Raw genomic sequence first — 22,460 nt, forward strand, 5'->3', positions numbered from 1 at the left:
AAAAAAGATGGCATCAAGTCTGTTAAAGGGTTTTGGTGGCTAGTTTGCAAGTAAACACAGAATTTAGTCCTTTGTTTTCTGAAATGTTTTAATGAAATGAAATACATTAAAATTAAATGTGCCATTTTAAAATTACATTAAAATACTTGTATATAAACTTACACATGCTTTGTAAATGCCTGTATTTCATTCTCACATCAGTTTCTGAGGTATAATAATACACAGCCTTTATAGTTCATGTCCCAGAATTAGAGTTTACAGCATGTATTCTGTAAGATTACCCAAGCTTCTTGGTTTTGTAGTTGGAACAAAATAGTGTCTAGACTATTAATAGGACTATGATATTTAAAGCATGAGCATGCTTACGAAGCTATATTTAGAATGAATTGCATGTGCCCCATGAATTAATTGTGTATTTGTTACCAGTAATTTTCTCTTAAATGCTGGGACTTAAAGCATTGGGGCTGGAAATGGTGATCTCACTGAAGCATTTAAACAGTTTAAACTGGTAGCATATACCATTTAAAATATATAAATGATGAGACTTGATCTTTTAATTTTGGTTTGGTGAGCTGATTAATTTGGAAGAGCCTTGTGGCTTTGAAAAGATGTCCCACAGCTCAGGGAAATGGTAGGACTGGACCCTTTTCAGGCCAAATTGGCTTCGCTTTGCTTTCCAAGTGCTCTGCAGCAGTCTCTTGGGACTTCTGGGTTTCTGCCATGCAGGCATTGACAGTCTCATTGATTTCTTAACCCAAGTATAGCTTTTAATTTAACAAAACAGGAAAATTGCCGTAGTATGATTTGATGCCCCATGCCAGGTGGTACAAAGACAGGGAAAGTGTATTTCTGCCTCATCACAGCCTCGCTGGGTTTATTATGTCACTTACAAATGGGAAAACAGACACGTTTGATTTACTAGAATTTTAAAGCTTTTTAAAATAATTAAAACATTTTGAGCTATAGTAATTAAGACACTTTGAAAAGGTATAGCTAGTTTAAGCATATTTTTAAGCACATCAACTTCTCTGCTGTCCCAGTTGGTCATTCTTGAAGTGGTCATCTTTGTTCCCATGCAGTTGTCCAGGCAGGTTGACAAATTAACATTTAGGGATTGTTTATCGTATAGTTCAAATCTATGAGAGTAGCAAGGCAGAAACAAGACAAGTCCCTACACAAATGGGCTGGTGATTATTCAAGTTGTGAAACAAGGCCTTTTCTCCTAGTTGACCTTTGAAAACAGGCCGTGAGTTGTGTTCTCACACATGGAAAGTGTGGTTATTATCAGTTTCATACACATTTGTGTTCTTTCTGTCTGGGGCAGGAGCCTGTGTGTACTCCAGATGATGCAGACCTTCTCCAAGGAGGCACTCCCTCCTCTGGCACTGAGATTGGCCTGCACACAGCTCACATCTGACCTTTCTTATCAGCTCCTCCTTATTCTACCCCAGGTCCCCTCCATTTTTTCACTCAGGTGGTCTCTCTCCACTGCATAGCTTTGTGTTTGCTCCCTGCTCTGATATGCTCACTCTCCCTCTATTTCCCGATCTAGCTCCTCAGTTACCGTGGGGAAAGCTAATGGGGCTGTGTCCATCGCATCCTCGGTGACTTAGAAGGGCTTCACTTACCCTCTCCTGCGTGATTATAATTTCCCCTTCCCTTCAGGAAACATCGGCTCCACAATTTCTTGTATAAACAGAGACCTCTCCTTTTTAGCTACCAATTCATCTAATTTTTTATTGACAGGGTTTCCTGTTCTCACTGTCTCTGCCTTTACACCCTTTAACTTCAGGCCTAGAACTTAGTTGCTGAGATCACAAATGAATTCTGAGCTGCTGGACTGCCGACATACTTCAAATGAAGGAATAAAAAGATACGATGCTTATAGAAAAAGTAAAATGGCAGGTCTAATCCAACCGCCCAATACTCAGTGAAATATGAGGGGACAGAACAGTCTAATCAAAGTCAGAAAGTAATGATGGGCATATTAAAAAAAGTTCCTATTCTTTGCTAAAATTTAGCTTCAGAAGGGCAAAGAGTTTAAATATAAAAGGATAAGAAAAGATGCACCATACAAATAGTGATTATAAGAGTATTTTAATTATTTTCTTATTTTGAGATTATGATATAATCACATCATATCCCCCCTGTCTTTCCTCTTCAAACACTCCTATGTGCCCCTACTTGCTCTCTTTTAACTTCATGCATGTATTATTGCTACATATATATATATATATGTATATGTATATTCCTCAATACTTTGCACTCGGCCTATATAGTGCTACTCTTACACGTTTTCAGGGTTGCTCTTTGGTATTGGGTAACCACTTGGTGTACTCTACCCTAGGGAAGACTATTTCTCCCACTCTCAGCATCCCTTAGTTGCCTGTAACTCTGTAGGATTGAGGCCTTCCGGTGTTTCCCTCATTCATTTTGCATGTTTTTCTGCTTTTTAAAATTATATTTAATTCATGTATGTCCTGATTGCTGCCCCCCTCCTGGTTTACCCCCAATCCCTCCTTGTCCCACTTTCCCTCCCCTTCTCTGAGAGGGTGGGGGTATTCCCTCTGAGTATCCGGCCCCCTCCTTGACATATCAAGTCTCTGAGGGGTTAGGCACATCCTTTCCCATTGAGGCTAGACAAGGCAGCCTAGCCAGAAGAACGGATTCCACAGACAGGCAGCAACTTTAGGAATAGCCTCCACCCAGTTGTTTGAGACCAACATGAAACTCAAACTGCACGTCTGCTGCATATGTGAGGTGAGGGAAGGGGATACTCTTTGGTTAGTGGTTTGGTTTCTGAGAGCCCCCAACGGTCCAGGTTGACTCTGTGGAGTTCCAAGACCCTCAACTCTTCCGTAAGAGTCCCCAAGCTTCAGTGTTTGCTGGTGAGTCTCTGTATCCATCTGTGTCAACTTCTGGGTGAAGCCTCTCAGAGGACAGCTGTGCTAGACTTGCCCTTGAACAAGCTCATCCGCACTGAGCCATTGACCTTCCAATGTCAATCTTGCATCCTTGTCTCTCATGCACCCCTCCCGTGTACATCACGGCTTGGTCCTTCCCAACTCCAATGGCTGGCTACACAAGGGCTTGGCGCCTCTCTCTCTCTCTCTCTCTCTCTCTCTCTCTCTCTCTCTCTCTTTCTCCCTCTCCCCCCCTCCACCCCCCCCTCTCTCTCCCTCTCCCTCCCTCCCTCCCTCCCTCCGCCTCTCTCTCTCTCTCTCTCTCTCTCTCTCTCTCTCTCTCTCTCTCTCTCTCTCATGGGTCCCATTCATCTCCACCTATTCATGCAAGCTCAGCAGGCCCTGCCAAGTGAATCCCACCAAAACCTCCGTGCTAGACGCCTGTCTGTAAGTGTAACAGAATTTCATTAATAGTGTCAGGGATTGGTGCTTGCCCATGGGTCTCAAGTTGGGCTGGTTATTCGCTGGCCATTCATTCAGTCTCTGTTCCACCCCCTGTGCCTGTATTTCTTATAGACAGGATAAATTTTCAGTTGAAAGTTTTGTGGGTGGGTTGGTGTCTCTATCACTCCACTGAAGTTCCTACCTGGCTACAGGAGGTGGCCTCTTCAGGTTCCATATCCCAAATGTAGTGAGTCACAGCTAAGGACACCCCCACTGATTCTTGGTCACCTCCATTATCCTAGCTCCCTGTCTCATCATAGAGATGCTCCCATCTCCTCACTCTAGCCAGCTGCAGATTTCCATTGATTTTCATGGCCATCTATCCATCTCTCCTGTCCTTCCCCACATCTGATCCTGAAACCCCACTCCCATCCCCGTTTCCCCTTCCCTCCCAGTTCCCTCCCTCCATCTGCCTCTTATAGCTGCTTTATTTACCCTTCTAAGTAACATTCAAGTATCCTTGCTGTGGACTTCCTTCTTGTTTAGCTTCTTTGGGTCTGTGGAATGTACTATAGGTATCCCATATTTTATGACTAATATCCACTTGTAAGTGGTAACATACTATGAATGTTCTTTTGGGTCTGAGTTACTTTACCCAAGATGATATTCTCAAGTTTCATCCATTTGCCTGCAAAATTCATGATGTCTTTGTTTTTAATAGCTGCATATTCTTTATCCATTCTTTGGTTGAGGAACATCTAAGTTGTTTCCAGTTTCTGGCTATTACAAATACAGTTGTTATGATTATAGTTGAACAAATGTTCCTGTGGTATAGTGGGGCATCTTTGGTTATATGCCCAAAAGTAGTATAGCTGACTCTTAAAGTAGAACTATTTCTGGTTTTCTGAGAAACCACCAAATTGATTTCTAAAGTGGTTGTACAAGTTTGCACTCCTACCAGCAATGGAGGAGTGTTCCCCTTGCTCCACATCCTCACCAGCATGTGCTATTTCTTGAGATTTTGGTCTTAGCTACTTTGACTGGTGTAAAATAGAATCTCAGAGTTGTTTTGATTTGGGTTTCCCTGATGACTAAGGGCTTTGAACATTTCTTTAAGTATTTTTCAGCCATTTTAGATTGCTCTGTTGAGAATTCCTCTGTTGGATTTTTGAAAATTAGTCCTCTATCAGATGCAGGGTTGGTGAAGTTCTTTTCCTAATCTATAGGCTGCCATTTTGTCTTATTGACAGTCCCTTTTCCTTACAAAAGCTTTTCAGTTTCATGAGGTCCCATTTATCAATTATTAATTTCAGAGCTGGAGCAATTGCTGCTCTGTTCAGGAATTTGTCTCCTGTATGAATGAGTTCAAAGCTATTCTCCATTTTCTGTTTCTATTAAATTTATTATATCTGGTTTAATGTTGAGGTCTTTTATCCACTTGGACTTAACTTTTGGGCATGGTGATAGGTAAGTACCTATTTGTATTTTTCTACATGCAGACATCTAGGTATACCAGCACCATTTGTTGAAGATAATTTCTTTTTTATATTGCATGATTTTTGCCTTCTTTGTCAAGAATCAAGTAGGTGTGTGGGTTTTTTTTAAGGGTCTTTGATTTTATTCCGTTGATCAGCCTGTCGTTTCCTATACCTGTACCATGAATTTTTTTCCTTTACAATTGTTCTGTAGTACAGCTTGAGATCAGGAATAGTGATGCCTCCAGCAGTTCTTTTATTGTTCAGGATTGTTTTAGCTATCCTAGGTTTTTTGTTTTTTTTTTCATTTGAAGTTGAGAATTGCTCTGTCAATGCCCTGTTTCTCCATCTATGGTGATTGAGAGTTTTGCTGGGTATAGTAGTCTAGGTTGGCATCTGTGGATTTTTAGAGGTTGCAAGATATCTACCCAAGCCATTCTAACTTTTAGAGTCTGTTGAATATTCGAGTGTAATTCTGATAGGTCTGTCTTTATATGTTACCTGGCCCTTTTCCCTTCTCACTTTTAATATTCTTCCTTTGTTCTGTAGATTTGGGGTTTCGATTACTATGTGGCAGGAGGATTTTCTTTTCTGGTGTAGTCTAATTGGAGTTCTGTAGGCTTCTTGTATGTTTATGGCCTTATCTTTCTTTAGATTAGAGAAGTTTTCTTCTATGATTTTGTTGAAGATGTTTTCTGGCACTTTGAATTGGGAGTCTTCACCCTCTTCTATTCCTATATTCTCAGTTTTGATTTTTTCATTATGTTCCAAATTTCCTGAATTTTTTGGTTAGGATTTTTTTTTTACACTGGTCATTTTCTTTGTCTCATGCGTCAATATCATCCATGGTAACTTCTGTGTCTGAGATTCTCTCTTCCATCTCCTGTATTCTGTTAGTGATGCTTCCTTGCATCTGTAGTTCCTGTTTTCTTTCCTAGGTTTTCCATCTCCAGGATTCCCCCACTTTGTGTTTTCTTTATTGCTTCTGTTTCCATTTTCAGGTCTTGAACAGTATTATTTATTTCCTTCACCTGTTTGATTCTATTTTCCTGTATTTCTTTAAGGGATTTTTCCCCTTTAAATTCTCTATCATCTTTGTAAGATTGGATTTAAGGTCATTTTCTTGTGCTTTGCTTGTGTTAGTATATCCAGAGCTTGCTGCAGGAGGGTAGCTGTGTGCTCTGAAGGTGTCATATTACCCTAGCTTTTATTGATTGTATTCCTATGAGGGCCTTGCGTTATCTGGTTGGCTTTTTAGTCCCTGGTTTTTCCTGTTGTGTAGTAGGAATTAGGAGGCAGCCCAACCTTGATAATCTTGGTGTGTCAGGCCACTGATGATTATCCTTGGGCTGTGTGGTTTAGATCAGCAAGTATGATGAAGGTAGGTCGGGAAAAATGGGGGTCCAGCAGGGATATCAGAGTGCTCAGGGAGCTAGGGTGCCTCCGAGGACTCAGCGGGCGGGGAGATGGGTGCAGGAAGGGAATCTAATTTGTATGGTTCCATATTAGGAGGTCTGATGAAGGTGGATGGAGGCGTGGCGAGTAAATAGAGTTCTGCAGGAGATAACAAGAGGCTTGGGGCATCTGGAATGCCCCAGAGGACTCAGCGGGCAGGGGCAATGGGTAAGGGCCGCTTTGTATGTGTATTGTTTTTGTCAGCTCAGGTCTCTGCAGTCATATTGGTAAGACTTTATGGGTGTAGTTTCTGACATCATTGGGAAACAGTCTCACAGCAAACTCCCTGATCTTCTGGCTTTAAAATGCTTCTACCCCTTCTGCAGCAATGTTCCCTGAGTCTTAGGTGCAGATGTTGTATTTGAATACTACTAAAACTGTACATTTTAAAAGTGGATAAGCAGGGCTGGAGAGATGTTTTAGTGGCTAAAAACATTAGCTATTCTTCCAGAGAACCCAAGTTCAACTTCCAGCACCCACATGGCCTTCTCAGGTTTATACATGATGCATGTGAAACACCCCTATGCATAAAGAAATTTTTAAGAAAACTAGTTAAGGCTATAAATTGTATATTATATATTTATTGTAATTCTTAAAATCTTTCCATCTAATACATTAAACTATGATTTTAGAAGTGTTTTCCTTTTTCCATACATTGTAATTAAAATATAATTTTATCACTTTTCTTCTTCCCTTTTTCCTTGAGTTCCCCTCAAGTTCCTCCTTCCACCTCCTTTTATGCCTCCTTTACTCTAAAATTGGTGGGCTTGCTGGATGGAGGCTTGCCGGATGGAGGCTTGCCCCTTTAATTCCCATACTTGAGAAATAGAGACAGGTGGATTTCTAGGAGTTTAGCCCAGCTTTGTGTACATATCGAGTTCCAGGATAGCTAGGGCTAAAACAAAGATCCTGTCTCAAATTTAAAAGAAATCAAATTGGTATCATCTTTTTATTTGATTATTATTATATAGCATCTACGTGTGTTTCTCTCTGTATCTAAGCATACAAAGTATATGAATACTACCTGCTGAGTTTGTTTTTGTTGCTTGTATGTATATTTTAGGGATGGCTACTTTATATTGGATAAGCAGTTAGGAGAGAGGAGAATCCTTCCTCTCTCAACACCTATCAGTTGCTTGTACTTTTGTCCAGGACTATGATTCTGTGAGATTTCCCCTTTCTGAGGCATTATATTTAATCTACTTTGTTTTTAGCTATAGTCTTTGAAAAGGAGATCATATTAAAATTTGATTCTCTTTTACTTAATTTACAAGCACAGTTTTACTCTTTACGTGATACATTGAAGAACCGTAGGTGTAGGGTATATCATTAGGTTCATGGAAAAGTCTATAAGTATGTTTTAAAATGTAAAATAAACTTTTTAAATTCATGCTTCAATTAGGGAAAGACCATTCATAGATTTTATAAATGCTTTTTGTTTGTATTTAAAACTATTCTAAGAAGAAAAACATTTAGAAGAGATTAGTCCACCGTCGATTGCACATTTTCCAGAATGCATGGGGTGGCAGCTAGATTTCTAGGCTGGAGCAAATTATGCCAGATTAAGGCATATGAGGATGGAACAAAGAATGATAAAAGGTGGGTAACTAGGCCCAGAGGGAGCTAATTAACCTTGATATTTTATTGCAGGAAGTAGCTGTGTTTCGGGAGAGATGGAATATTCAGGAGTACAAACTACTGCTGAGCGTTCAGGGATCCTGTCAGCAGCTGGGTACAGGCTGTAGCAGTAGGGCCTTCACACTGTTGGATTTCCAGCTGATTGCCAGATTCGTGGAGCCTGGACAGCAACAGTGCTGTAGAGTGATGGAGGGTTGTGGTGTTACACAGACCTGGTGAAGGTTTGGATTAATTCCTCTGCCTCACGAGCCTTTAGCCCCTTTACTTGTTACATTAAGGACAGTATGCATGCCCTGGAGTTGTTCTGAGGATTAGAAAGAAACAAAATGTTTGGTTCACTGTCAGCACATGGATACTACTTACGACTTGGTAGAAGTAGCAATTTCTATATTGACATTTTTAATGAAGTAATGAAGTAGTATAGGGCTGGAAATAGTACACAGTATTTGCATGCCATAGGTGTCGCCGCTCAAGCCTTCTTGAAGGCAAGTTTCTTCACATGCTGCTTGGCTCTGCTCTCATGGTTAGCCTTGTTCTTCTATCCCAGGCTTACCAAGTCTTACTGTATACCTATGGGCAGAGTCACTTCTGTATCAACAGATCTCAAGCTCCTACTCCTGTAATAGGATCATTGAGAGCATAGTGCCTGGGTAGTTAGTTGGTGACTGCAAAGTGAAACGAGGCCATGACTACTCTTAGGTATTGGCTGATAAGGCTTATTGTCAATATGAGGGACAGCACAGCCAGAGGCAGAGACAGAAGACGAATATGTTTGCTTTTACAAGAACTAAAGAAAGCCTAGAGATCTAACTTACACATCCAACATAGAGAGTAGAAGATGATATTATTGAGAAATAATGGATTTTATTTGGCTCTTTGTAACCAGTGTTAATTTGAATATTGCCAGTATTACTATAGCACCATGATTGATTGATAGATTGATTTTGATATCTCTTATAAAAAAAAATAGGGCTGGAGGGATGACTTATCAGGTAAGGATGCTTGGCACCAAGCCGGACAATGTCATTTCCACAGATTGTTATCTAATTTGTGCTCACACATGCACATTCCAAGCCTGGGATAGGCTTGTTTGGCTGTCAACATTGATCTAGCTACGGCAGTCTAAAACTGTCAAACAAAGTACATTTTGTTTGTTTGTTTTGTTTTGTTTTGTTTTTGTGTTTTAAATACCTGCTACTTGAGATAAGACTAACTCATATAAAACAATCAAGGCACTGTCTCAGGCTATCATTAAATGTTGAATTACAGAGTAGAAATGATAAATACCATAGAGTCCAGAGAAGAGATAATAGTACTGAGAGCTGGGCTAGTATGCACTCATGAATGCTTTGGAACATAAAAGAATATTTTACAGAGAGCTGAGTCTTTCTTTAATACGATTCATTATTTTGTGTCTTTTTTTTTCTGATCTGTTACCTTTATACATACAGAAATTTCTTGTGAATGTTAACCATTGGATTTTTAAAGGCCTCCTAAAGTTTTTTTCTATAAAATTAAACGCTTAAATAATATAACAATGGGATAGTGTCTTTAGTAATTTCTGTCACTGTGAAGGGACACCATAATCAAGGTAACTTACAAAAGAAAACTTTTAGTTAGGGGGTTGATTAGTTTCAGAGGGTGAGTCCATGATCATCATGGCAGAGAGCATGCGTCAGGCAGGCAGGCAGGCAGGGTACCAGAGGAGTATCTGAGTGTTTACCTTTGACCCACAGCAGGAGGCAGAGAAAGTGACAGTGGGCCTGGTTTGGGCTTTTGAAACCTTGGAACCCACCCCCAGTGACACAGCTTCTCCAACAAGGACATGCCTCCTATTCCTTCTAAAGTAGTTACGTCTACTGGACACCAAGTATTCAAATGTATGAGCCTGTGGGTGCTGTTCTCATTTAAATCATCACAGACAGCTTTCCTTAAGATTTAATTTTAAAAGATGTTGTAGACTTATTAAAATTAATGATTAAAAGAGTTGCTGGTCTTCACTCATTGTGTCTGATCTGGCCCACGGTTTGAGCTTCTCTGCTAACTGCTAACTACTGCTTTGCTACTCCATTTTCCTCAACCCTGAGCAATGCAATATTCAGGATGTAAAAGAGAAGAAGACCAAATCATTCTTCTAAATTATCTTTGAAATAATGGAGAAGCACCACAGTTCAGGGGAGAAAATTCAGTGATGGTCATGCATGGAACTAAGCATCATGTGATCACTTGTGTGCTTCTTCAGATTGAGCACAATTTACTAGGAAGTTTTCAGCTGTTAGTTATATGATCACATCTCTCAACATTCCCTGTGGTATACAAGTCATCAGGCTCTGTAATGATATGCTGGATATGAAATTACCAACTGGGCATGGCGGCACACCCCAGCACTTAGGAGGCAGAGGCAGGTAGATCTCTGTGAGCTTAAGGCCAGGCTGGTCTACATAGTGAATTCCAGCACATCCAGGGCTACGTATAGACCCTGTGTCAGAAACAAAACAAAACAAAAACAAAAACAAACAGAAAACAAAGTGAATTAACAGCAATGAGAAACACAGCTAATAGTTTCCACATCAGATTTGGAGCCACTTACGTACCATAATTATAGGTCATAAACTAAAATGCCTTAGCATCAATATTGCCCCTGGGATTAAAGTCTAATTTGTAGGAGCCCTGAGCTTTTACTATTAAGTTTTTCATTACTATAGACAGATCAGTGAACTTCATTGCAGTTTATAGTAGACACGTACACACATCATGGTTTTATACATTTACTTTGAATAAATTTCTCAGCCATGGTGACATGTGTCGCAAAAACACTGTTGACATGAAAGTGCCATTCACTAACCACAGCCTTTGATTTGATCGTTTTGGACCTCACAGTTTTAAGGGGGTGTGATCTATCACAGCAAACTATTCGGATGCTTTCAAAAGCCTGACCTTGAAAGCATCATTTCACAGAAATTGGCAATTTGCTTCCTATCCTTAGAGTTGAACACCGTAGCATCTATCTACACTAAAATCAGCATGGATGTGAGGTAGAAGCAGTCATCTGAAGAAATCTGGTCACAGGATACTTTGAGCAAGGTCATTGGGTTTTATGATGATCTTTGCTTCATAGTTGCATTTTTAGTATGTGGTTATTTATATAGAATTAAAGTGTTGGGAGTAAATTATATGTGTACTAGCATGGGCACAATAATTAAATGGATGAAATTGACAAGGCTCTAGGAAAAGGTTTACTTATTTGTCCTCTGAGGGAGCTGTGGGAATGCTGCATGGAAAGCATTGTATTGAGAGGGCCTCTGGGTACCATGGGCACTTAGTGCATCTCGTCCTCACACCCCCCTGGTTGTACCCAAAAGGTGTGTGGTTGTCTTCATTCTGCACAAAGTCATGTACAGACTGTTCTGAGCCAGATTAACTCTCAACAAACCTAAGTGATCAGACCATTACAGCTAGAACTGAGTGTTTACAGCGGCATTTTGCTTTGCTTTGCTCTTATGGAGAACTCACCTCAGGCTATGTACAATCCCAAGCAGCATTTAAAGTTCCTCTCAAGTGTGAACTGAGTTTGTCTAGGGGCTCTGTGCAGTAGCTGTGTTACATAACTCATGAGGGATTGCTTTGAGGCCTGTTGTACGAGCAGGAAAACCGAGGTACAGCTAATCCTGTAGTCTTCGCTCGCAGTGGAGCCTGTCATGTTTCTGTGGGCAATTGCTAGAATGTAAACCATAAGTTAGTGAACTAATGGTTCTACCTTGGTACAAAGAACAAAAATTTGCAGTTGTCAGAGTGTATTTCTGATTGATTGAGTTATTTTTATTACTACTATCACTGACTTTGTACTTTGATTTTCTTCAACCTTCTTTTTTCTCCCTCCTTTTCTTTCTTTTTGATACTATTAAATTTTCATTGCAATCCTATAAAACATCCTTTCACTCTAATGTTTATTAAGGTTGGCATGCCCTCCTAGGGAGTGATAAACTTTTTATTCATCCTGTATCTCATATGCTAGTAGGTTCTAAGCCTCCTGGATGAAGTGGGAGATGGGCTTACCCAGCTCTTTGGGAGTGGGATCAGTCTTCTTGACCTAGTGAAGTGAACTACGGATCCTGACACCCACTCAGGAACACCTTTGCTTTTGAAAAGCTCAGAATGCATCGGAGACCACAGTCCTTGAAAAGGAGTAATTGTTCCAATAAAACTGCCATACACTTGCAAACTGGCCTCAAGTAGACAATGTATGGCTCATTATAAAGATTATCTCTAATCCATATGAACTGTAATTAATTATGCTTCTCTGTGTGTGTTTTTTTATCCTTGTTGCCTTACATCCTCTCTCCTATTAGATTTTAAGTTGTTTGACTTTCATACATCTAGATTTTTGCAGTTGAGTCTGCCTGATCTAACTTTTAAAAACTCCAGGACAAAATAAGAAAGAGAAAGGAAGGACATGGCTGCTCCTAGGTACGGTAGAGGAGAAAGTTTATTGTAGATAAAAGAGAGAGCATAGACAGAGGCAGGGACATCTGAGAGAGTCCAGGATAGACAGACGGGACCCTATACCATGTGAGGCAGTGGGGAGAGGAAAGGGGAGAGCTGCCAACTAGGAAGGGCAGCCTGGACCAAGAGACAGGTAACCAAAATAGTTGGATTATATAGGGTAGGACAGCTGGGGAAAGGTAGCCCAGACCCTGGGCTGGAGAGTTCAGGGTAGGTGTGGGGTATGCCAGCCAGGAGGACCCAGTAAGGGACTAACTGAGAGTTGAACAATGCTGTGAGTACCTGTCACACCCATGGTCTGCTTTGATGTTAGATACACATCTCTGCCCTTTGTCCTGCGTGAGGCCTGACAATGCTGTTGATTTAGAGGCCTGTTTTCTTGGGTCCTCCAGCTCCTTGGGCTTTTGCACTCTCTCTGCCTCCTCCTCTGCAGGGCTCCCTTGAAGGGAGGACTTGATGAAGACATCTCTAACTCTCTGGGCCATGTGACTTTCTTATTATACTTGGAACTGAGAATTCTGACTCATGAACCAGAATCAGCTTTTGACCGAACCTGGCCTTTGCTCAAGTTGTCCTGTATTTCTGCACTTCATCTGGTTGTTAAGATGACCTTCGGACTGACTGGTTTGCCCCAGCTCTTCTTCCTTCCCTCTCTTTTCTTAGCAACTACATCAACAATTTAGAGCTATGTGAAAACCACTACAAGGTAATCTGCCAGGTTGGCATGACCAATTCAGAATTACTGTTATTGAACGGTGCTTGTTTAATAGGCCCAAGTTCTTTCTTGTTTTGTTTTTGCTTGCTTGTTTGTTTGTTTGTATCTTAAGACAGAAATGTCTTTAGTATGGTGTTTCTCAACCAAACTTCCCTGGATAAATGAACGGATTCCACTTCTTTCTTCCGTGTTATCTATAATCCTGATGAAACCTCTGCATTCATGACACTGCACACATCAAAGCGCTGGTTAGTCTTCATGCTTTGTCCTCTCTTCATTCTGAGAGTCCTTCCCTGCACACCCATTCCTCTACTTAAACTTGATCGATTTGCAATGATATCGATCCTGGCAAGTGATAACATGATATCCATCAAGGAGCAATCGACCTTCTGTTGTGTAACAAATCACTCGGAAAGGTAGGGAAGTGTAGTAGGGAGAGGCATGCTGCCTGTGGATAAACTAGGACAACCAGGCCGGGCTCTCCTCCAGGAGCAACTGCATCCATGTCTACACTTGGTTGCCAGCAGGAGAAGTGAGGCTCACCTGTCTGCTCCCTCCTCGTCTCAGGGTGAGGACTTAGGAACGCTTGCTCATTGTGAAATTGTTACTGCTTAAGTATCACAGATGGCCTTCTAATTTTGTGACAACTTTCTACTGACTAAAGTAAGCAGGATTTTTTCTGGAAATACATGTTTTTCCACACTACACAATGTGGCTCTTTCCACTTTCAATGCTTGATGTGAATCCTATAAAGAATGCTATTTTAACCAAGTGTTTCTGTGATGCAGGAATTTTTTTAGCCCCTTCATAATTCATTGCTTTCTCTAAGATCATTCTTGGTACAAAATTGCTATTCTATAAATAAGTTTTCATTTGTGTCTAATGGAATCTTTAAGCATTTTCTCACTGGTTCTTTATAAAGAAATACTAATGCTCGAGGTTGTTAAGGAGGTAAACTCTTTAGGAAACCATTTCTCTCCTGTACCATTTCCTGTGCTCCTTCTCTTGCTGTTAGTAAGAGCCCTGGAGCAGAGTTGTGTCATTAGACCAAGGTTTCATACTTGTCCTTTTCTCCATTCTGAAGTATTAGGTGATAAGTGTGGGTATCAGCTCTGAGAAAGTTTTTTTTTTTTAAATTAAAACTATTTGAGACATTTCCAATTCAGCAGAAGGTTCTGTACTTTTTCTCTAGTTTTAAATGATGCATCTTAGATCCACTTGGTTTGCTTTATAATTAAAATAAAATAATGATAAAAACTGTATGCGTGGCACATATAGTTTGAGTTCTTTTCAATATTCAATTTAGCCCAACTTGTAGTAAAAAAACACATACAGAATTGATTCCGACTCTGCTAGTCGCCTGCTTTTCAGCCCAGGCAGGGTTAAATCACAGTTAGTTTTTTTTTATTTTTAAAAAGGCTAAGTTGAAATTAACAGGGAAGGGTAGAATCCAGGGGCCAGGTGGTTTGAGGAATGGTCTTCACAGCTCTCTTTCTCTCCTATTCAGGTGCCTCTGTCTTTCCTTTCCTTCTGCCTTCGCTATGGAGAACCCAGTTGTATACTTGTCCATCATGTCCACTTGCTTCTGCCAGCAGGAAGTCTGGTCCACCTAGTGATGTATAAACTAAGTCCACACACCTATCCTCTCACTGGCCAAACAAGCTCAGTAAAATGACTCTTAAAAGAATGTATTTATTTTGGATAATAGTTTAAGAAGCTTCACAATTACGTGTCTTCATTTTTTCTGAGCCTGTTGTCAAGTGGAATAACATGGCTGGTGACACGTGGAGATGTTCCTCACCTCATGGCAGCCAGAAAGCAGAGTAGAGAGGAGCCCCTCAAGGGCAGGCATTCAGTGGCATTCTGTCTCTAAGGACACTCCACCTCAGATATCCCAACTGCTTATGAATCAACACATGGACTAATTCTTTCATAGCATCGGAACCCTCACGGTCCAGGTTCCTCTTCCAGCTCAGCCTCTGGATTTTGCTGAACAATCAGTCTTTCCACAAATGACCTTTGGGGAAGGAGGTATACCATTTTGTAAGCAAGCCTGGTTGTCTCCTTGCGGTTTCTAACGGCTTTGTCTGCTAGTGAGAAGGAGAAACAGAATGTTTTCAATCATGTCTTGTTATGGAGAAGGCAAGATGGCTTTGGCTAACAGAAGATAAGGAAAAAGACTAGCTACAGAGTTTAGTAAGGAGTGTTCTTGTTGATATTATTTCAGGCTGCATTTAGGTGACCATCATGAGTATGTGTCAGGATATTCAGTGATATTCAGCCACCAGTCAGAACCTAGCCTGGTTTGTAAACGGGAAGGCAGTACTTGTAAAGCCACAATATGGTGTGTAAGACACATCTGTTCACAGACACTGGCGTGAATGCATATGTGTGCTGTGTTCATGCAGTCAAGGAACTTTGCTTTTAGTCCTCTCCTTGGCAACAAAGAAAACTATGAATGTGAAATGCATCTTTTGTAGCAAGTTAGAAGGTAGCAGTAAATTATTAATCAGTGTAAAAGTGGGAGAATAAACGATGGCGAATGCTGAGAAGTACTATGCATTTTAATGGATCAGTGGATCAACTCCTCCATTTGTGACTTCATTTTACCAGTAGCACTTTGAGGTGTAATTTATAGATTATGAAATTCCCTTACTAAATTAGCATGTTGCCCTTATTAAAGGAAAATGTGTCTATTTAGGTGCAAAGATGTATTTTGTTCTGACAAATAGGAAACTTATACATTTATTTAATGCCCTTGTGCATGTCTGATTACAAATTTGATTTTATGCCAACTCACTTAAGAAGATAGAATACAGCCTCTGCTTTAGGGGTATGGGACAACTATGACACAATACATCTTACAATTCGGTCACCACAGTCTCCTTTGTGTACTTTATTGTTCTGACAGTATAGCTACAAAACAACCCTGCTTGATGGCTTTATGTCTCACCTTGTATCTCAGATCACAGAGACCTCCATGGTTCATCCTAAAACTTTGAGGAAAATGATACCCATATGACTTAAAGATTAAGTTTAGTTTCCTTCTGCAAATTGCCTTTTGAATCAAAAAGTAAGAATGTTTTTTCATTTCAGATGTAGGTAGGATAATGGTAGCTTTTTTTTTTAAAGATTTGTTTATTTTTTGTATACAAGTACACTGTAGCTGCCTTCAGACACACCAGATCCCATTACAGATGGTTGTGAGCCACCATGTGGTCGCTGGGATTTGAACTCAGGACCTCTGGAAGAGCAGTCAGTGCTCTTAACCGCTGAGCCATCTCTCCAGCCCTAATGGTAGCTTTTTTAAATGTAGAGGTTTTATCTAAATAAATTCCGTGTAGAGCAGGAAAGGCAGAGTTGCTCTGGAATATGTTCACATGGTCTCATGAAAGTTACACAGTCCAGCCCCTTCCTGTTCTGTTCTTCATGTATGAGTACAGTAAGTTGCTAACAGATGGTCACAGATTTCATGTATTTCCTGAAAATAAGTGCTGTCTTTTAAGCTTAGATATCCAAAAATATTTGCTGTCATCTCACCTTTTTTTTCCCCACTTTTTTTCAAAAAAAAAAAGTATCTGACTGTATAACAAAGGTTTGAAATATATAAGTAAATGTGAGTGCTAGCTTTTAAGTGTGAATATGTTGAGTTTTCCAGGAAAGCAGATGATGCAAACTTCTTTTAAAAAGGTGCACACCTAGGGTTGGAGATATGGCTCAGTGGCAGAGTGCTTGCCTGGCGTACACAGAGCCCTGGGTTTAATTCCCATCACTGCAGAGACAGAAATTATTGAAGCATGGGTGCTCCCTAAAGCTTTTGACCTGGATAGCACTATAACCCATGCTTTTATCAGAGGTTCCTGGGCAATGGCATCTAGATACAGAGCAGCAGGTTTTAATAACTCTATACTTTTAGGCATACCCCAGTTATAATCTAAAGTCCTCTCATGTCCAACACAACTATAATAGTAATCCATAGCTCCCCAACGTATGCAGGACCTTATTGGATACTGTAAAGAGGTAGGGATTTGACTGTCTATTTAATATGCATTTTGGGGTTCATACTTAATCATTTGTATCCTAGTCATATATAGAGTTCAGAAATAACATCGTCAAAATATCCTAGTAAGCCCAAGTGACTAAAAGAAGTCTTCCAGACTTCAGTCTATATACCCAGCCTGTGGGGTGCTGCCTGAATATAGATCCCTAGAGATCTGATTCTATAGGCTCAGAGACCTGCAATGTAACCAGGTAGCTCGGGGATTTTGTGAGGAATGTAGAGCTGAGCCTGTAGCTAACACTGATGTAAGAGATAAGTGCCTGCACAGGTACATGAGTTCTGTGTTTGCAAAGGCCCCACATGAAAACGGGTATTCGTAGTTGGCTTAATGTTCTTCTCTTGAATGCCTTGGAACTCTTGGTAGTTTGTGAGCCAAGGAGTCTTGTATTTTCTGAAAATTATGCAGCCAGTGTAAGTAAGTGTCTGCTCTCTGTGAATGAGATTCCTCGACAAATATGAATTTCAGCAATTAAGCAATAATTTCTTGCTCATTGACATTAGATTGCACTCTTAGGCCTCTTCTAAACTTAAAATTTGAATGAACATCTGTCATTCATCTCAAGAGCCACAGTAGGAAATCACAGTGTGCAGTTTTTCAGAGAATTAGAGTTGAATGCCTAGTCTGAACATGAACACCTGTGTTTGTGTTATCCTAACCCCCTTTTCTTCCCTCCAGGATGGCACGAAGCAGAAAAGAGAGCGGAAGAAGACCGTGTCATTCAGCAGCATGCCAACAGAGAAGAAGATCAGCAGTGCAAGCGACTGCATCAACTCAATGGTGGAGGGCTCTGAACTCAAGAAGGTTCGTTCAAACTCCAGAATTTACCATCGGTACTTTCTGCTGGACGCCGACATGCAAAGCCTGAGGTGGGAGCCATCCAAGAAGGATTCTGAGAAAGCCAAGATTGACATCAAGTCCATCAAGGAAGTTAGAACGGGGAAAAACACAGATATATTCCGCAGCAATGGCATTTCTGAGCAAATATCTGAAGATTGTGCGTTTTCAGTCATATATGGAGAAAATTATGAGTCACTCGATTTGGTTGCCAATTCTGCAGATGTTGCAAACATCTGGGTGACAGGACTCCGGTACCTGATTTCTTATGGGAAACATACACTTGATATGTTAGAAAGTAGCCAAGACAACATGAGGACTTGTTGGGTTTCACAGATGTTTAGTGAAATTGATGTAGATGACCTTGGACATATAACTCTGTGTAATGCTGTTCAGTGTATCAGAAACCTCAATCCTGGCTTAAAAACAAGCAAAATTGAGCTTAAGTTCAAAGAACTGCATAAATCAAAGGACAAAACTGGTACTGAAATCACAAAGGAAGAATTTGTTGAGGTTTTTCATGAACTTTGCACTAGACCTGAAATTTACTTCCTTTTAGTTCAGTTTTCAAGCAATAAAGAATTCCTTGATACCAAGGACCTTATGATGTTTCTTGAGGCAGAACAGGGTGTAGCACATATAAATGAGGAAATAAGCCTGGAAATTATTCACAAATATGAGCCATCCAAAGAAGGCCAGGAAAAGGGCTGGCTCTCCATAGATGGGTTCACTAATTACCTGATGTCACCTGATTGTTACATCTTTGATCCGGAACATAAGAAGGTCTGTCAGGATATGAAGCAACCTCTGTCTCATTACTTCATAAACTCATCTCATAATACATACTTAATAGAGGACCAGTTCCGGGGTCCCTCTGACATTACAGGATATATCCGTGCTCTTAAAATGGGTTGCAGGAGTGTTGAGTTGGATGTGTGGGATGGGCCAGATAATGAGCCCGTGATTTACACAGGCCACACCATGACCTCTCAGATAGTCTTCCGCAGTGTCATCGATATCATTAACAAGTATGCATTCTTTGCTTCTGAGTATCCTCTCATCCTGTGTTTAGAAAATCATTGTTCTATTAAACAACAAAAGGTGATGGTTCAACACATGAAGAAAATTTTAGGAGACAAGCTGTATACCACATCACCCAACATGGAGGAATCTTATCTACCATCCCCCGATGTCCTGAAAGGGAAAATACTAATCAAAGCAAAGAAGCTGTCTTCAAATTGCTCTGGTGTGGAAGGGGATGTTACTGATGAAGATGAAGGGGCAGAAATGTCTCAGAGGATGGGGAAAGAGAATGTGGAACAACCCAACCATGTGCCTGTGAAGCGATTTCAGCTTTGCAAAGACCTGTCTGAACTGGTCAGCATCTGTAAGTCAGTCCAGTTCAAGGAGTTCCAGGTGTCGTTTCAGGTGCAGAAGTACTGGGAAGTGTGTTCATTCAATGAAGTGCTAGCCAGTAAATACGCCAATGAGAATCCTGGGGACTTTGTAAATTACAATAAGCGTTTCCTCGCCAGAGTCTTTCCTAGTCCAATGAGAATTGATTCTAGTAACATGAACCCTCAAGATTTTTGGAAATGTGGCTGTCAAATCGTAGCCATGAACTTTCAGACTCCAGGGCTAATGATGGATCTGAACATTGGCTGGTTTAGGCAGAATGGAAACTGTGGCTATGTTCTTCGACCAGCCATCATGAGGGAAGAAGTCTCCTTCTTCAGTGCCAACACAAAGGACTCTGTCCCTGGAGTTTCGCCTCAGTTGCTTCACATCAAAATCATCAGTGGCCAGAACTTTCCCAAGCCCAAAGGGTCAGGTGCCAAAGGGGATGTGGTGGACCCTTATGTCTATGTGGAAATCCATGGCATTCCTGCTGACTGCGCAGAACAGAGGACGAAAACTGTGAACCAGAATGGAGATGCTCCTATGTTTGATGAAAGCTTTGAATTTCAAATCAACCTCCCCGAACTAGCCATGGTGCGCTTTGTAGTGCTGGATGATGACTACATTGGCGATGAATTTATTGGCCAGTACACGATTCCCTTTGAATGTTTACAAACGGGCTACCGCCATGTGCCTCTGCAGTCCTTGACTGGAGAGGTCCTTGCCCATGCTTCTCTGTTCGTCCACGTGGCTATTACTAACAGAAGAGGAGGAGGGAAGCCTCATAAACGGGGCCTTTCTGTGAGGAAAGGGAAGAAGTCCCGGGAATATGCATCTCTGAGAACACTGTGGATTAAAACTGTAGATGAGGTGTTCAAGAATGCCCAGCCCCCCATCCGGGATGCCACAGACCTGAGAGAGAACATGCAGGTGTGTGTTCATTAGATTTCTACTTCGTGCCTGCCTATGATTTGTGGACATGCATTGCTTGCAATAGTATATTTGATTTTAAATACTTTCATAAGTTTCAACTGGTTATTTATTAATAGTCTCATTTCTCAGCATCTAAATTTCAAAAACTAGTTTCTGAAATATTGATTGGATGCTAGAATAAACTGGTCTTGATGATTCATAAGCTGTTTGCTCATGCTCCTCTTATGACCAGTTAGCAGCTATGCTTTTCAACATGGTATGCACAGGAATCTCTGATGCTGTTGAATATTATTATTTCTTAGATGGAACACAAATTAATGACCTGTCAAAGAGAAATTGGTTAAAGTAAAAGGAATGTGTTCCGGGTCTTTCTTATGGAGCTCTGGTGCTTAGAACCATTTAAATGAGCCAGTGTTCTCTTGATTTTAGAGGATAATTATTTACACAAAATATTTATGGTACATGTATTTATAAAAGACCTAAGATGGTAATTTGTTCTAAAATAACATGTCTCAGAGCAGTCAGTTAGGAACTATATACCTGTTCATGATGGCTACACATCTAGCTGTGTACTAGGATTGGGGAGTCAAGTCCATCTAGACCCCTAGGTTCTTCCTTACAGAGAGCTCATAGCAGTGTGTGAAACATGCTATGGTACTCAGACGGGTTTCTTTAAACAAAGACTTATTACTCTTATTTTATATATATGGGTGTTTTGTCTGTATGTGTGTTTGTGCACCACACTCATGCCTGGTGCCCACAGAGACCAGAAGAGAGTATGGGATCCTCTAGAATTGGAGCTATAAAATGGTTGTGAGCTGCCATGTGTGTGCTGGAAATCAAATCCAGGTCATCTGGAAGACCAGCCAGTGCTCTTAACCACCAAGTCATTTCTCCATCCCATTTGTTTTCTCTTAAATCACTGTTATAAAAATGACATTAGCATTCCTCTAACCAAGGGGACACTTTAAGTATATGTTTCCTACTTAATTCTGTAGCCACCCCGTGAATAAGAACAGTTGCCTGAAATAAGGACATCTGTTGTCTTCCTCTCAAGGTCCAAGCATAACCAAAATTGGACAGATTTCTCCACTGTTGAGGGTGCATGCACGTTGGCAAAACCCCCATTCCAAAGAAGCCACATTGCCCCTGCCTGTGGCTACTGGTGTACACATGGAGCATAATTCCCTTTGGGACCTGTTAGGGCTCAGCCATCCTGCCTTCAGGACCTGTCTGTATGGAAACCCACAGAGCTGCTGTAGTGGTGCTCATAGCACCTGCTCTGTAGTCTGGCCGGCGGTGAGAGCGTGCCCGGAACCAATGACAGCAGCCTGCCTCCAGGGGCTTTTGCTATAGTCAAGATGCAAGACATGCTGTGAAGAGAAACAGTTATCACGGACTGTTTGGGGGAACATACTTTAGATATCACAATTTATTTCTACACATGGTCACAAAATGATTTTAAACAAAATGATACATAGTTTGACAGCCATGTTTAAAACAATATTAATAAAGAATGAAATGTTTCAATTCAAAACTTAGTTCCAGAACATGGGTTCCTTAGGAACCTAGATCTGCTCCTTCTAGCTGTCTGGACAGAGCACAAGCCTGCCTGGGGTTACACACCTGACCCATACTCCAACTAAAGTGTGTGGTGTGTGTGTGTGTGTGTGTGTGTGTGTGTGTGTGTGTGTGATATATATGTATATGTGTATATATATGTATATATATATATATATCATATCATATATTAGATTCTGGGGGGAATGGCTTTCAGACTGTGGCCCTACTAGTTCAACAATGGTTATGTACCAATGGAAGGCCCAAGAACCAGTCATTGTTGAGTTTCCCAGGCCAAGTGCCTCAGCTGTTCTTCACTACACACTGGAATCCTAAAGAATGAGGCTCTAATGCCAGTGAAGGAGTGGACTTGCTAGTGAGTGAGAGAGAGAGAGAGAGAGAGAGAGAGAGAGAGAGAGAGAGATCGGTCATAGAAAGAGAAGACTCTTCTTCTATGCCCTTTATTTAGATTTCTGGAGAAAATGTGACCCAGGTTAAAGGTTGATCTTCCCACCTCAAAAGATCTGGATTAAAGATTTCT

At 40.8% G+C, this 22,460-nt stretch overlaps 1 protein-coding gene across 4 annotated transcripts in view; it reads left to right on the forward strand.

The window, feature by feature from the left end:
- Positions 1–22,460, forward strand: part of Plcl2 (phospholipase C-like 2) — a 185,311-nt gene that overhangs the window by 86,754 nt on the left and 76,097 nt on the right. For all 4 annotated transcript variants that reach the window (XR_015628508.1, XM_087565079.1, XM_087565081.1 and 1 more), the window contains 1 exon segment: positions 17,870–20,356. Coding sequence is in view for 3 of the 4 variants with exons in the window: in XM_087565079.1 (XP_087421205.1) it covers positions 17,870–20,356 (2,487 nt within the window). In the remaining variant the exon portion in view is untranslated.

The sequence above is a fragment of the Rattus norvegicus genome, chromosome 9, assembly GCF_021556685.1.
Source record: "Rattus norvegicus strain SHRSP/BbbUtx chromosome 9, alternate assembly SHRSP_T2T, whole genome shotgun sequence".
Taxonomy (NCBI): Eukaryota; Metazoa; Chordata; class Mammalia; order Rodentia; family Muridae; genus Rattus; species Rattus norvegicus.